Genomic DNA, 14,171 nt, shown 5'->3' with positions numbered 1-14,171 from the left:
CGGGGTGTGCCCTATAGGGCCTGCAGGCGTGGGGCGGGGGGCGGGGTATGGCCCTATAGGGTCTGCAGGTGTGAGGCGGGGTGTGCCCTATAGGGCCTGCAGGTTGTGGGGCGGGGGGGGAGGGTTATGGCCCTATAGGGCCTGCAAGTGTGGGGCAGGCAGGGGTAGGCCCATAGTGTGACCCATAGAGATGTATAGAGACCCATAGGGACTCAGAGTCACCCACAGGGACCCAGAGTGTGACCCGTAGAGACCCATAGGGACCAATAGTGTGACCCATAGAGACCCTTAAGGACCCATAGTGACCCACAGAGATCCACTGAGACTCACAGGGACCCATAGTGTGACCCATAGAGACCCACAGTGGCTAAGCACCACCGCTGTGGGCTGCGGTGTGGGGCAGGAGGAGCACTCTGGCTTCTGGTGCCGGTGACCCAAAGTCCGTTGTCGGAAGGAAGGACGGGGTTTGTGCCCCATTGATTTCCGGCCCCACACCGCTCTCGGGTGCGTGGCTGCCCCACTCGTGCGTCAGCGCGGGGACCCCGTGGGGCTTCAGCTGCGCACGATGGACACAATCGCCCTCAGTTCGGCCTCAGCGGTTCCGTCCCCCGATGAATCGCCCCATTGATGTGGGGGCGGCGGCGCGGGCCGTCAGAGGGAGGGGGAGCGGCGCGGGGTGAGCTGCGGTGCCCCGTCTGCAGCGGGTTGTTTTGCTTTGTGTGGGGCGGCCCCACTCCCACGCTGGGGGAGCACCGCCCCATCGTGACAACTGCCCCTCCGAGCACCGCCCCGGGGTGATAACTGCCCCTAACTGCCCCTCTGTGTACCACCCCAGGACAATAACTGCCCCTCCGTATATGGGGCAATAACTGCCCCTCTATGTAGCATCCTTTGCTGGGAGGAAAAGAAAGACACGAAGCAAATGTTGACAGAGCCCCATGGGACACACGGCCTCTTGGGGAGGCCGTTATTGCCCCGGGGTGGTACACAGAGGGGCAGTTATTGCCCCGGGGTGGTGCTCGGGGGGGGCAGTTATTGCCCCGGGGTGGTGCTCGGGGGGGCAGTTGCAGGGGCACGTCGTGCCATTGGGGTGATGGGAACTGCTGAGTCACGGCCGGAACCGCTGATGGATCAACAGAGATGAGCTGAGTCAGCAGTGGGAGCACAGGGCAAGGCAGTGCCCCCGTGTGACCGAAAGGGGCGGAGCCTGAGTCCAGAAGGGGCGGGGCCTGACCTCACCTCTCCCATCCCCATGGAAGGGCTGACCTCCACTGGGGAAGGATCTCTTTCTGCAGATCGCTCCTTTGGGGTTTTCCACCGCGACCCCGAGCCGGGGCTGAATGCTGAGCCCCACATCGGGGGGCTCGGGGGGCACCGAGGGCGTGGGGTCCGCGTGGGGAAGGGAGTGGAGCTGTACTTGTTCTCAGGTCTTGGTTGGTTGAGACCCATAGAGATGCGAGCTCCCTGGTATTTTGGGGTGGAGGGGAGGATGGGGCAGTGGGGTGGAGCCAGCTGGCTCGGGAAGGACGGCGGGTTGAGGGTTTGCGGTGGGGAAGAGCTGGGGTTGACTGGGAGCACTGGGGAGGAGCGTGTGGGGTGGGTGGTAGTGTAAGAGCAGCTCAGAGCTGTGGGATCGTGGCCACGTGGGTGGGTGCTGCGCGTGTGGTCAGCGTGGATATTGTCCAGAGCCCAAACCGTGGTCCTTCCGTGGTCAGTGGGCTGTGGTCAACAGATCCTGGTCCTCTGTGGTCAGTGGGCCGTGGTCAGCGGCTCCTGGTCCTCCGTGGTCAGTGGTCAGCGGCTCCTGTCCTCCGTGGTCAGTGGTCAGCGGCTCCTGGTCCTCCGTGATCCGTGGGTGTTGGTCAAGGGCTCATGGTCTGTCAGTGGGCCTTGGTCAGGAGCTCGTGGTCCTCCGTGGTCAATGGGCATTGGCCAACAGCTCCTGGTCCTTTGTGGTCAATGGGCCTTGGCCAACGGCTCGTGGTCCTTTGTGGTCAATGGGCATTGGCCAACGGCTCCTGGTCCTTCGTGGTCAATGGGCATTGGCCAACAGCTCCTGGTCCTTTGTGGTCAATGGGCCTTGGCCAACAGCTCCTGGTCCTTCGTGGTCAGTGGGCCTTGGCCAACAGCTCCTGGTCCTTCGTGGTCAGTGGGCATTGGCCAGCGGCTCACGGCCCCCCCGTGGTCCTCAGCCAGCAGCTCCGTGTCCTTCCACACTCGGCGGCTCGCGATCTCTCCGCACTCAACGTTCAGCGGCTCCAGACAATCCCTCCACGACCAACAGTAGATGTCTGACGGTCCCCTCCTCCCCACCCCCCCCCACAGCCGGGTGTGGGGCAGACCCCCCAGGCTCTGACCACAGACAGACGCTTCCCTGGGCGATCTCGGTGTTGCTCTCCAACCTCGGGCGGCTCAGCACCCTCGGGTGGGACTCAGCGCGCGGACGATGGGCACACGGGGGTCTCTGCGGTCCTCCTCCCCCCCCAGCTCAGTGCAGGATTCGAGCGGAGCCACGGCCGCGTCCCACGGCCGCTCTCCGCTGGGTATTTTTGTAGCGTGGCCGGGGCCTCAAACAGCCGCGCAGAGCTCTGCTCACCCACGCTCCTGGCGTGAGCAATTTGCCTTTGATGGCTGAGTACAGCGTGGTTATATTTTCCCCCTGCTCATCTCGGGATGGGTGGGAGAGCCAACGCTGCTGCGGTCGTTCCCGACGCCGCCCGACACACGCATCCCTCTCCCATCTCTCCTCCAACATCCCCACGTGCCCGCAGGGATGGGGTGGGGGTCCTGGCCCCACAGACCCCCCCTCGCCCCCACCTCTTGGCCGCGTTTCCCCACTCCGGGCGCGGATCCTCGTGGGCAGAAGCTGTTTGTGATGCGTTGGGATCATCATTTCGGTGTTCGGAGCGGTTGCTATGAGTTGCGCCGTTGGGGGGGGGGGATTTGGGGGCTGGGATGAGGGGGGGTGCACGCAGTCGCCATGGAGACGGTGTAGTGATGGCAGCGGGGTGGGGACTCCGCTGGCGTCTGTGGGGCAGCGGGTGATGGGGCGGCTCCTCCGCTCCTCGGCCCCATGGCGCTGAGGGGACGCTGCCCCGTGCCCCCGGTGACACCGTGAGGTCTCTCGGGAGCAGCGCTGTGGGGTGTGGGGCTTGAAGTGGGGGACAGAGCCCATAGGGCGCGGCCCGGGGTGGAGGCGATGCCGGAGCTCATGGGACATCGCCATCGCCCCCAAAACGGAGCGCTGCAGCCGACGCCGGCGGTCACCCCGAGGACCTGAGCCGTGCGGGGGCTCCGGCTTCCCGTCTCCATATCCCTGCATACCCCACAGAGCCGTCCCCCTCTGTGAGGCCCTATGGGTCACTGTGGGTCTCTGGGGTCACACTGTGGGCCCCTGTGGGTGTCTATGGGTCCTTGTGAGTCACTGTGGGTCTCTGCGGGTCCCTAAGAGTCCCTCTGGGTCTCTTTGGGTCTCCATGAGTTACACTGTGGGTCCCTATGAGTCCCTGTGGGTCTCTGTGGGTCACCCTGTGGGTGTCTGTGGGTCCCTATGAGTCCCTGTGGGTCACTGTGGGTCGCTATGGGAAGGCAGCGGGTGCATTCCCGGATGTGGGGCCGTGGGGGCAGCCCCGGTTTGGGCAGCAGCCGCAGGGTGGGATCCGTGGGATCGGAGCAGCGCTTTGGAGCTGCTCTTCTCACCCCTCCTTCTTCAGTGCCCTCTCCCTAAATACGGAGTGGGTCTCAGTGGGGCCTCTGCCCCACATCTGACCACCCCCCCCCCCCACATGGACCCACACACGGCAGCTTTCGCTGCATCTCCTCCCGCTCACGCGTTCCCTCCTTCCAGGATACCGTTCAAGATCGGGCAGCCCAAGAAACAGATTGTGCCCAAGACGGTGAGTAAAGCGCGGCCCGTTTTTAGCTGCAGGCTCCGATCACGCGGAGGATGAGTCAGGGCCGCACTCTGACTCCGCTCCGGAGGGAGGTGGGGAGCGAGCGGGACCCACAGCATCGCAGTGCCGCTCTGCTCCGCGTGCACGGAGGGGTGGGAGCACTGGAGCTCTGCGCTGCAGGGAGCGTTGCTCCGGCTCCGGCTGCTGCTCGAGGTGGTTCAGCCACTGCTCTGCTCTGAGACAGTGGTGCGGTCCTCCTCCCTCCCTCCCTCTCTCCTTTCCTCCATCTCTCTCTCCCTCCTTCCTTCTCTCCCTTTTTTCTCTCCCTCCTTCCTTCTCTTCCTCCTTCCTCTCCTCCCTCCCTCTCTCCTTTCCACCTTTCCTCCTTTACTCCCTCCTCGCACTCCTTTCCTCTTTTCCTGCATCCTCTTTCCTTCCCTCCATCTCTCCCTTCCTCCCTCTCTCCCTGGTTGCCTCCCTCCCTCCTTCTGTCCCTCCCTCTCTCCCTCCTTCTCTCCTTCCCTTCTTCTTCCCTCCCTCCCTCCTTATTTTCCTCCCTCTCTCCTTCCTTCCCTCCCTCTCTCCCTCCCTTCCGGCCTCCCTCTCCCTCCCTCCTTTCTCTCCCTCCTTTCTCTCCCTCCTTTCTCTCCCTCCTTTCTCTCCCTCCCTCCCTCTCTCCCTCCTCTCTCCTTCCCTCCCTCCCTCCTTTTTTTCTTCCCTCTCTCCTTCCTTCCCTCCCTCCCTCCCTCCCCTCCTTATTTTCCTCCTTCTCTCCTTCCTTCCTCCCTCTTTCTCTCCCTCCCTCCCTCCTTCCTTCCCTCCTCTCTCCTTCCCTCCCTCCTCCTTTTTTTCTTCCTCTCTCCTTCCTTCCCTCCCTCTCTCCCTCCCTTCCGGCCTCCCTCTCCCTCCCTCCTTTCTCTCCCTCCCTCCCTCCTCCTTATTTTCCTCCTTCTCTCCTTCCTTCCCTCCCTCTTTCTCTCCCTCCCTCCTTCCCTCCCTCTCTCCCTCCCTTCTTGCCTCCCTCTCCCTCCCTCCTTCCTTCCCTTCTCTCTCTCTCCCTCCCTCCCTCCTTTCCTCCCTCCCTCCCTCCCTCCCTCCCTCTCTCCTTTCTCTCCCTCCCTCCTTCCTTCCCTCCCTCTCTCTCTCCCTCCCTCCCTCCTTTCCTTCCTCCCTCCTTCCTTCCCTCCCTCTCTCCCTCCCTCCTGCCTCCCTCTCCCTCCCTCCTCTCTCCCTCCCTCCCTCCCTCCTTTCCTTCCTCCCTCCTTTCGCTCAGCGCTGCCTTGTTTGTTCGCCCTCGCTGAGCAGATGGAGGAGGAGGAGTGGTTCGGATCGCTGAATATAACTGTTTCCAAAGAAAGGCTCCGGAGCTGCGATGCTCAGTGCTCGGGCGTGAATTAATTTGTGCCGCGCAGCATTTCCTTCAAAAGCAAAAAGCAAAAAGCGTTTTGTCCTCGCAACGCTCCGAGCCCGGGGCCGCCGCTCACAGCTGCACCGCGTCCCCTTCTCCCACCGCTGCTCTTCGCCCCACGCGGAGGAGCAGCGACCCCGGACCCCGAGCAGTGCCCCCCCAGCCCCGGGGCTCCACGTCTGTCCCCGGACCCCGAGCAGTGCCCCCAGCCCCGGGGCTCCACGTCTGTGCCCAGACCCCGAGCAGTGCCCCCCCAGCCCCGGGGCTCCACGTCTGTGCCCGGACCCCGAGCAGTGCCCCCCCAGCCCCGGGGCTCCACGTCTGTGCCCCGAGCCGCTCATCGCTCCCACGGGCGCGGTGCCCCAGAGCAGTTTCTCACCCGAGGGCTCTCGGTCGTCGTGTTTTATTTGGAAGGATTTGGTGGCACGGAGGGATCCGCCCCTCCTCCTCCCAGCGCCGGCCCCAGGATCCAGCACCCAGCGGCCGCATCCCATCCCACCCGGCCCCACACGTGGGTCGATCTGTTTGGGGCTTTGTGCTGCCCTGTGCCATGGGGGGCAGACAGCAGTGCCCTGTGTGTGTGTGTGTGTGAGCTGGGGCAGCTCCGGGCATCGCACAGCGCTGCGTGATCCCCTCCTTCCCGAGGAAATGAAGCTGTGCTGAGGATGGGAGCGCCGTGGGAACTGCTGAGTCACGGCCGGAGCCGCTGACGGAGCGACGGAGATGAGCGCTGAGTCAGCAGTGGGAGCACAGGGGAGGCAGTGCACCCGTGTGACCGAAAGGGGCGGAGCCTGAGTCCAGAAGGGGCGTGGCCTGAGCCCACCTCTCCTGTAGACCTCATTCATTCACCTGTGAGACCAGAAGGGGCGGAGCCTGAGTTTGGAAGAGGCGGAGCCTGAAGCCAGAAGGGGCGGGGCCTGACTCTGGAAGGGACGGATCCTGACCTCACCTGTCCCATCCATTGAAGGGCTGCCCCCCACCGGGGAAGGATCTCTCTGTGCCGTCATTGCCATGGGGCCGAGCGGTGCCACATCACCGAGCGTCGCCGCGGGGCCGCGCTGCCCCGAGCCCCTTCCGGTCCCACCCCACCCCATCAGAACTGCGCTGACATGGCAGAGCAGTGCGTGAGCCCCGAAGGGCCGCGGGGATCAGAGGGCTCAGCCTTCGGGGTCGGAAACCCCACACGGCGCTGCGCGGGTCAGCGGGGGTCAGCTCTCCCCCACCCCCCCCCTCGGGCGCTGCTTTGTTCCCACCTCAACCTGAGCAAATCCTATTGCAGACGGTGTAATCCTGCTGCAGGAGCAGCTGCTGTGGGGTGGGACGACCTCGGGGCACGGATGGGATTTAACCCGCGAGCTTCCTGCTCGCGCCCCACGCCGGGTGAAGCCTCTTAGGGCCGACGTGTCCCCCCCCCAATGCCGAGTGGAGGTGGCACGCCAGCCGGGACCCACAGCCCCTCGAGGATGTGGGGCAGCCAGCCGGCTCTGCCCATAGCCCCATAACCCCGTGGGGCTGCAAACCTCGAGGGAACAGAAGTTGTGGGCGGTGTTCCCGTGCGCGTTGGAGCTGTTCCCAGTTTGGGGGCACCGAGGAGGAACCCACTGAGACCCGAACCCACTGAGACCCGAACCCACTGAGACCCGAACCCACTGAGACCTGAACCCACTGAGACCCGAACCCACTGAGACCCGAACCCACTGAGTCCCGAACCCACTGAGACCTGAACCCACTGAGTCCCGAACCCACTGAGACCCGAACCCACTGAGACCCGAACCCACTGAGACCCGAACCCACTGAGACCTGAACCCACTGAGACCCGAACCCACTGAGACCTCAACCCACTGAGACCCGAACCCACTGAGTCCCGAACCCACTGAGACCCGAACCCACTGAGTCCTGAACCCACTGAGACCCGAACCCACTGAGACCTCAACCCACTGAGACCTGAACCCACTGAGACCCGAACCCACTGAGACCTGAACCCACTGAGACCCGAACCCACTGAGACCTGAACCCACTGAGACCCAAACCCACTGAGTCCTGAACCCACTGAGACCCACTGAGTCCCGAACCCACGGAGTTCTCCCATGGTGGAAAACCCCTTTATTAACACCGTGGTTCCTCTGCCCGGATTCGGTGTCCCCGTTACCCCGAGCACGTGAACCCCAACCCGCAGCTGCTCTGCTCCGCTCCCCCCATCCCGGCCCCGTGTGCCCCCACCCGTGGGGCCGGCCCCGTGTCCCCCCACCCGTGGGGCCGGCTGAGATCGGGGACAGGAATAGCGCTGAGTGGGAGGAGGTCGGTGCCGTGGGGTGAGGAGTGGGAGCGCGGCCACGCAGCTGTCGGCAGCTCAGAGTCAGCGCACGGGGGGGGGGGGGGGGGGGGGAGGGGGTCTGCAGCGGGGGTGGGGTCACCGACGGACGGGGGGGGGGGGGGAGGGGGATGGGATTGAGGGATGCGGTGGGGGGGGGTGGGGGGGAGTCGGATGTGGGGTTCTTGGAGGTGTTCTCCGTCCTTTGGTGGCCCTATGGGCGCAGTGGGGTGGGGTGAGGTCGGATGTGGGGTTCTTGGAGGTCTCTTCTGACCCCCGTGGCCCTATGGGCGCAGTGGGGTGGGGTCGGATGTGGGGTTCTTGGAGGTCTCTTCTGACCCCCGTGGCCCTATGGGCGCAGTGGGGTGGGGTTGGATGTGGGGTTCTTGGAGGTCTCTTCTGACCCCCGTGGCCCTATGGGCGCAGTGGGGTGGGGTTGGATGTGGGGTTCTTGGAGGTCTCTTCTGACCCCCGTGGCCCTATGGGCGCAGTGGGGCGGGGTCGGACTCGGTGACCTATCCCCCCGCACAGTTCGGTGCTGAGTGCTGGGGGCCACTCAGGGTTCGTTTCCCCGGAGGGGTTCGGGGTGCGGGCGCTCCCATCCCTCCCTCCCTCATGGGTCGCAGCCCCGGCACTTTTGGGGCCGCTCGGGGTTATTTTTGGGGCCGCGGGAGCAGCGGGGGATCTCTCACACCGCGTTCCCGACCCCGGGCAGCGCTGTGCCCCACACCTCCGCGCCCCCGTCCCTATGGGGCCCATATTTAGAGGCACAAAGGGCCCCGAACGCGGCGGAGCCGTTTCATCCCCGGGGTCACAGCTGTTGGAAACCCGAAGCCAAAGGGACTCTGTGCCAAACCCCACTGCTCCCGGCCCCATAGGAGCCCCATAGGAGCCTGCACTGTGCGCTGAGCCACAGCGGGCCCCATAGCGCTGTGGGGTCAGGAGTACCACCAGCCCCATAGCTCTGCCCTATAGGGTCAGAGCATACCAAACCCCATAGCGCTGTGGGGTCTAAGACACTCCCAACCCACAGCACTGTCCTATAGGGTCTGAAATATGGCAAACCCCACAGCGCTGTGGGGTCGGCAGTACTGCCAGCCCCACAGCTCTGCCCTATAGGGACTGAGCAGCGCCAAACCCCACAGCGCTGTGGGGTCTCCGACGTTCCCCGCGTTCACTGCCTCTGTTCCTTCCGCAGGTGGAGCGCGACTTCGAGCGCGAGCACGCGAAGCTGCAGCAGTGAGTATTGCGTTGCAGCGCTGAGCATTGCATTGCTGCAGTACTGCATTGCTGCACTGAGTATTGCGTTGCTGCAGTGAGTACTGAATTTCTGCAGTGAGTATTGCATTGCTGCAGTATTGCATTGCTGCGCTGAGTATTGCATTGCTGCACTGAGTACTGCATTGCTGCAGTATTGCATTGCTGCGCTGAGTATTGCATTGCTGCACTGAGTACTGCATTGCTGCAGTATTGCATTGCTGCGCTGAGTATTGCATTGCTGCACTGAGTATTGCATTGCAACAGTGAGTATTGCATTGCTGCAGTGAGTACTGCATTGCTGCAGTATTGCCTTGCTGTGCTGAGTATTGCATTGCAGCACTGAGTATTGCATTGCAGCACTGAGTATTGCATTGCTGCACTGAGTACTGCATTGCTGCACTGAGTATTGCATTGCATTGCTTCATTGCGTTGCAGTGCAGTGTTGCAGTGTTGCAGTGCAGTGCTGTGTTGCAGTGTTGTGTTGCAGTGTTGCAGTGTTGCATTGCTGCGTTGTGTTGCTGCGTTGCAGTGTTGCAGTGTTGCAGTGCAGTGCTGCGTTGCTGCGTTGTGTTGCTGCGTTGTGTTGCTGCGTTGCGTTGCTGCGTTGCGTTGCAGTGTTGCAGTGCTGCGTTGTGTTGCTGCGTTGCGTTGCTGCGTTGTGTTGCAGTGTTGCAGTGCTGCGTTGCGTTGCTGCGTTGTGTTGCTGCGTTGCATTGCTGCGTTGTGTTACTGCGTTGTGTTGCTGCGTTGCGTTGCTGTGTTGCGTTGCTGCGTTGCGTTGCTGCGTTGCGTTGCTGCGTTGCGTTGCTGCGTTGCGTTGCTGCGTTGCGTTGCTGCGTTGTGTTGCTGCGTTGTGTTGCTGCGTTGCGTTGCTGCGTTGTGTTGCTGCGTTGTGTTGCTGCGTTGTGTTGCTGCGTTGTGTTGCTGCGTTGCGTTGCTGCGTTGTGTTGCAGTGTTGCAGTGCTGCGTTGTGTTGCTGCGTTGTGTTGCTGCGTTGCGTTGCTGCGTTGTGTTGCTGCGTTGTGTTGCTGCGTTGCGTTGCTGCGTTGCAGCGCAGTGTTGCAGTGTTGCAGTGCTGCGTTGCGTTGCTGCGTTGTGTTGCTGCGTTGTGTTGCTGCGTTGTGTTGCTGCGTTGTGTTGCTGCGTTGCGTTGCTGCGTTGTGTTGCTGCGTTGTGTTGCTGCGTTGCGTTGCTGCGTTGCAGCGCAGTGTTGCAGTGCTGCATTGCGTTGCTGCGTTGTGTTGCTGCGTTGTGTTGCTGCGTTGCAGTGTTGCAGTGCTGCGTTGCGTTGCTGCGTTGCAGCGCAGTGCTGCAGTGCTGCAGTGCTCCGTTGCAGCGCTCTCCCTTTGTTGCGCCCGCTCAGGTTGGAGGAGCAGACGAAGAAACTGCTGAAGGATCTGAAGAAGAGCACCGACGCCGACCTCGGTACGCAGCTGTGGGGCAGCGCCGCCGTGTGGGGCCGCGCTATGGGGCCGCGCTATGGGGCCGCGCTCTGCGCTATGGGGCCGCGCTGTGCACCATCGGTGTCAGAAATCACCACTCAGACCCCAAAGCCCAACCCCATACCCACCCCACTGTCCCCATGGAGCCCGTGGGGTTAAAAGGACCCCTCAGACCCCAAAGCGCACCCCATATCCCCCCATAGCACCACAGGGGCTGCAGTGTTTTCTAACACTCCTCTCATGTCTCTCTCATACCCCGACCCCATATCCCCCCCAATCCCAATCCCAATCCTGTTCCCAATCCCGTTCCTGTTCCTGCTCTCAATCCCACTCCCAATCCTAATTCGCACTCCCAATCCCGCTCCGGACCCCATTCCCAATCCCATTCCTATTCCCACTTCCATTCCCATTCCTGATCCCATTCCCACTCCCATTCCCAATCCCATTCCTGCTCCCATTCCCATTCCCATTCTGGATCCCATTCCTATTCCCGTTCACATTCCCGCTCCCATTCCCACTCCTATTCCTGATCCCATTCCCGCTCCCATTCCCACTCCTATTCCTGATCCCATTCCCGATCCCAATCCCATTCCCAATCCCATTCCTGATCCCGTTCCCAATCCCATTCCCGCTCCCATGCCCATTCCCATTCCCGCTCCCATTCCTGCTCCCTCTCCCGTTCCCATTCCCACTCCCATTCCCACTCCCGTTCCCACTCCCATTCCCGCTCCCATTCCTGTTCCCGTTCCCGCTCCGTTCCCGTTCCCGCTCACATTCCCACTCCCTCTCCCGCTCCCATTCCCGCTCCCATTCCCGCTCCCATTCCTGCTCCGTTCCCATTCCCACTCCGTTCCCATTCCCGCTCCCTCTCCCGCTCCCATTCCCGTTCCCATTCCCATTCCCGCTCCCATTCCCGTTCCCGTTCCCGCTCCGTTCCCGTTCCCGCTCACATTCCCACTCCCTCTCCCGCTCCCATTCCCGCTCCCATTCCCATTCCCATTCCCGCTCCCATTCCCGTTCCCGCTCCATTCCCGCTCCCGTTCCCACTCCCATTCCCGCTCCCATTCCTGCTCCGTTCCCATTCCCACTCCGTTCCCATTCCCGCTCCCTCTCCCACTCCCATTCCCGCTCCCATTCCCATTCCCGCTCCCATTCCCGTTCCCGCTCCATTCCCGCTCCCGTTCCCACTCCCATTCCTGCTCCCATTCCTGCTCCGTTCCCATTCCCGCTCCCTCTCCCGCTCCCATTCCCGTTCCCATTCCCGCTCCCATTCCCGCTCCCAATCCCATTCCTGCTCCCCTTCCCATTCCCACTCCCACTCCCGCTCCCACTCCCGCTCCCATTCCCGCTCCGTTCCCGCTCCCACTCCCATTCCCGCTCCCATTCCCGCTCCCACTCCCTCTCCCGCTCCGTTCCCGCTCCCGCTCCGTTCCCGCCGCAGCGGTGTCGCGTTCGGCGCTGCAGATGTCGCTGTCGCTGTCGCTGTTGAGCGCCGCACTGTGCGAATGTGACAGCGCCACCCAGCGGCAGCTGCGCGCAGTGCAGTGCGCCGTGCGCAGGATGGACAGCTTCAACCAGGAGAAGGTGGGGGGGGAAGGGGGAGTCCCGGTCACCCCCAATCAGGAGAGGGCCGGGGAGGGGGGATAGGGGTTGGGGGGAGCAAGGGGGGTCCGGGTGCCCCCCCAGCACTGCTGTTGCGGTGGGGGATGGTATGTAACCCTCCCCCCCCCCCCCAGGTGAACCAGATCCAGAAGACCGTCATTGAGCCCCTGAAGAGGTGAATGGCGCCGCTCATTGGGGGGGGGCACAGTTATGGGAGGGGGACCCCCCCCTCCGTGGGACACCCCCCCAAAATGGGGACGGTGTGTGGGGGGGAGCGGCCGGGAGGGCGGCACGAGGGGTCCTGGAAGGTGAAAAAAGGGTGAAGAGGGGGACGTGGGGTGCTGGAAGGCGCGCTGTGGGGCAGCGCTGTGGGGCAGCGCTCCCCCCCAGCTCCGCCCCACACGCGCCGCCCGCCCCACAGGTTCAGCAGCGCGTTCCCGGGGCTCAGCGCTGCGCTGAAGCGCCGCGAGCAAACGCTGCAGGAGTGCGCGCGGCTGCAGTGCCGCGTGGAGAAGTACGAGGAGAAGGAGCGCAGCGGCCCCGTGCTCGCAAAGCTGCACCAGGTGGGGCACTGCCCCCCCGCGCCGACCCTCTCCCCTCCCCCCACCGAGACCCTCTCCCCTCCTCTCCCACTGCCGACCCTCTCCCTTCCCCCCCCCTCTGCTGACCCTCCCTCCCCCCCAGACCCTCTGTCCCCCCTCCCCTCTGCAGTCCCCCTCCCCAGAGGACCCTCCCCCCCCACCGACCCTCTCCCCTCTGCAGTCCCTCTTGCCTCTCCCCCCACAGACCATCTCCCCCCTCACCGACCCTCTCCCCCTCCAGCCCTCTCCCCCTTCCCCCCCCGACCCTCTGCACCCCCTCCCATCTGCAGTCCTTCTCCCCCACTGCCGACCCTCTCCCCTCCCCGCCCAGACCCTCTCCTCCCCCCACTGCCGACCCTCTCCCCTCTTCACTTCCATCCCTCTCGTCCTGCCCCACTGCCAGCCCTCTCTCCTCACCCCTACTTCCGACCCTCTCTCCCCCTCCTCACTGCAGTCCCTCTCCCCTTCCCCCCATGTCTGGCTCTCTCCCCTCTCCCCCGCTGACCCCCTCTCCCCCATCCACCCTCTCCTCCCCACTTCAGACCCTCTCCCCCCCCACGCCCCCCACGTTCCCCCACACCCACCCCACCCCCCCGTGCCCCCCCAGGCGCGTGAGGATCTGCGCCCGGTGAAGGAGGACTTCGAGGCCAAAACGCAGCGGCTCATGGAGGAGATGCCCAAATTCTACAACAGCCGCATCCAATACTTCACCCCGAGCTTCGAGGCGCTGCTGCACACACAGGTGAGACCCACGGCCCCACAACCCCCCAGCCCCCCCAGCCCCATATCCCCATGGCCCCACAGCCCCATGACCCCACATTCCCCTGTCCCAATGTCCCCATATCCCCGCTTCCCCATACCCCGCTGTCCCAGTCAGACCCACAGTGCTTCTGCCCACGCACTGCGCAGCATCTGTGGGGCCCACCCTCCATCTGTGGGGCCCACCCTCCACCTATGGGTCCGACCCTACACCTAGCGGCCCCCCGCAGTCGTAGGGCCGAGCAGCGGCCCCGTCCGCCCCACTGCGGGAAATGAGCGGCGCCGATGGGCGCAGTTCCCCCTCCGACCGCGGGGCGGCGCTGCAGAGCAGCGCAGTGCGGCGCCCGAGGTGCATTAATTGTGATGAATGGGCAGGCGGCGCCTTAATTAATTAATTGACGGTCATTTGCAGCTGGCGTGTTAATTGCCTTAACTCTTAGTGTGCCGGCGGTGCGTTCATTGATTATTAATGCGCAGGGGGTGCATTTATTAGGCGTTCGTTCGCAGGCGGCGCGTGGATGCGTGAATTAACGAGCCGTTAATTAGGTGTGGTACTACGCGGAGGCGCAGCGCATCTTCTCGGAGCTGCGCGCGCATTTCGGCGCTGCGGAGCGGAGCGACTCTGAACGGGAGCGGCAAAATCAGAGCGCAGTCAGCGGGATGCGCGCGCTCAGCATCGTGGGCGGGGACTGAGGGGCGGGGACTGGGGCGGGGATTTAGAGGGCGGGGACTGAGGGGCGGGGACTGGGGCGGGGATTTAGAGGGCGGGGACTGAGGGGGCGGGGACTGAGGGGGGCGGGGACTGAGAGGGGGCGGGGACTGAGAGTGGGAGGGGACTGAGGGGCGGGGACTGGGGCGGGGATTTAGAGGGCGGGGACTGAGAGGGGGCGGGGACTGAGGGGCGGGGGCAGGGAC

General features: G+C 64.0%; 1 protein-coding gene across 1 annotated transcript; it reads left to right on the top strand.

Moving 5' to 3' along the window:
- Positions 1-3,073: 3,073 nt before the first annotated feature.
- On the top strand, positions 3,074-13,949 carry BIN3 (bridging integrator 3). Its single transcript, XM_065739356.1, has 9 exons — positions 3,074-3,114; positions 3,848-3,896; positions 8,811-8,851; positions 10,236-10,297; positions 11,756-11,898; positions 12,051-12,091; positions 12,338-12,479; positions 13,105-13,239; positions 13,803-13,949. The coding sequence occupies exons 1-9, from the start codon at positions 3,074-3,076 to the stop codon at positions 13,947-13,949; spliced, it is 801 nt and encodes a 266-aa protein (XP_065595428.1).
- Positions 13,950-14,171: the final 222 nt, after the last annotated feature.

This window comes from Cyrtonyx montezumae, unplaced genomic scaffold (genome assembly GCF_038088225.1).
Source record: "Cyrtonyx montezumae isolate F1298 unplaced genomic scaffold, pur_monq_1.0 scaffold_239, whole genome shotgun sequence".
NCBI classification, from domain to species: domain Eukaryota; kingdom Metazoa; phylum Chordata; class Aves; order Galliformes; family Odontophoridae; genus Cyrtonyx; species Cyrtonyx montezumae.
Note: the sequence above shows the minus strand (reverse complement) of the source record. Positions and strands in the feature narration are given on the sequence as shown.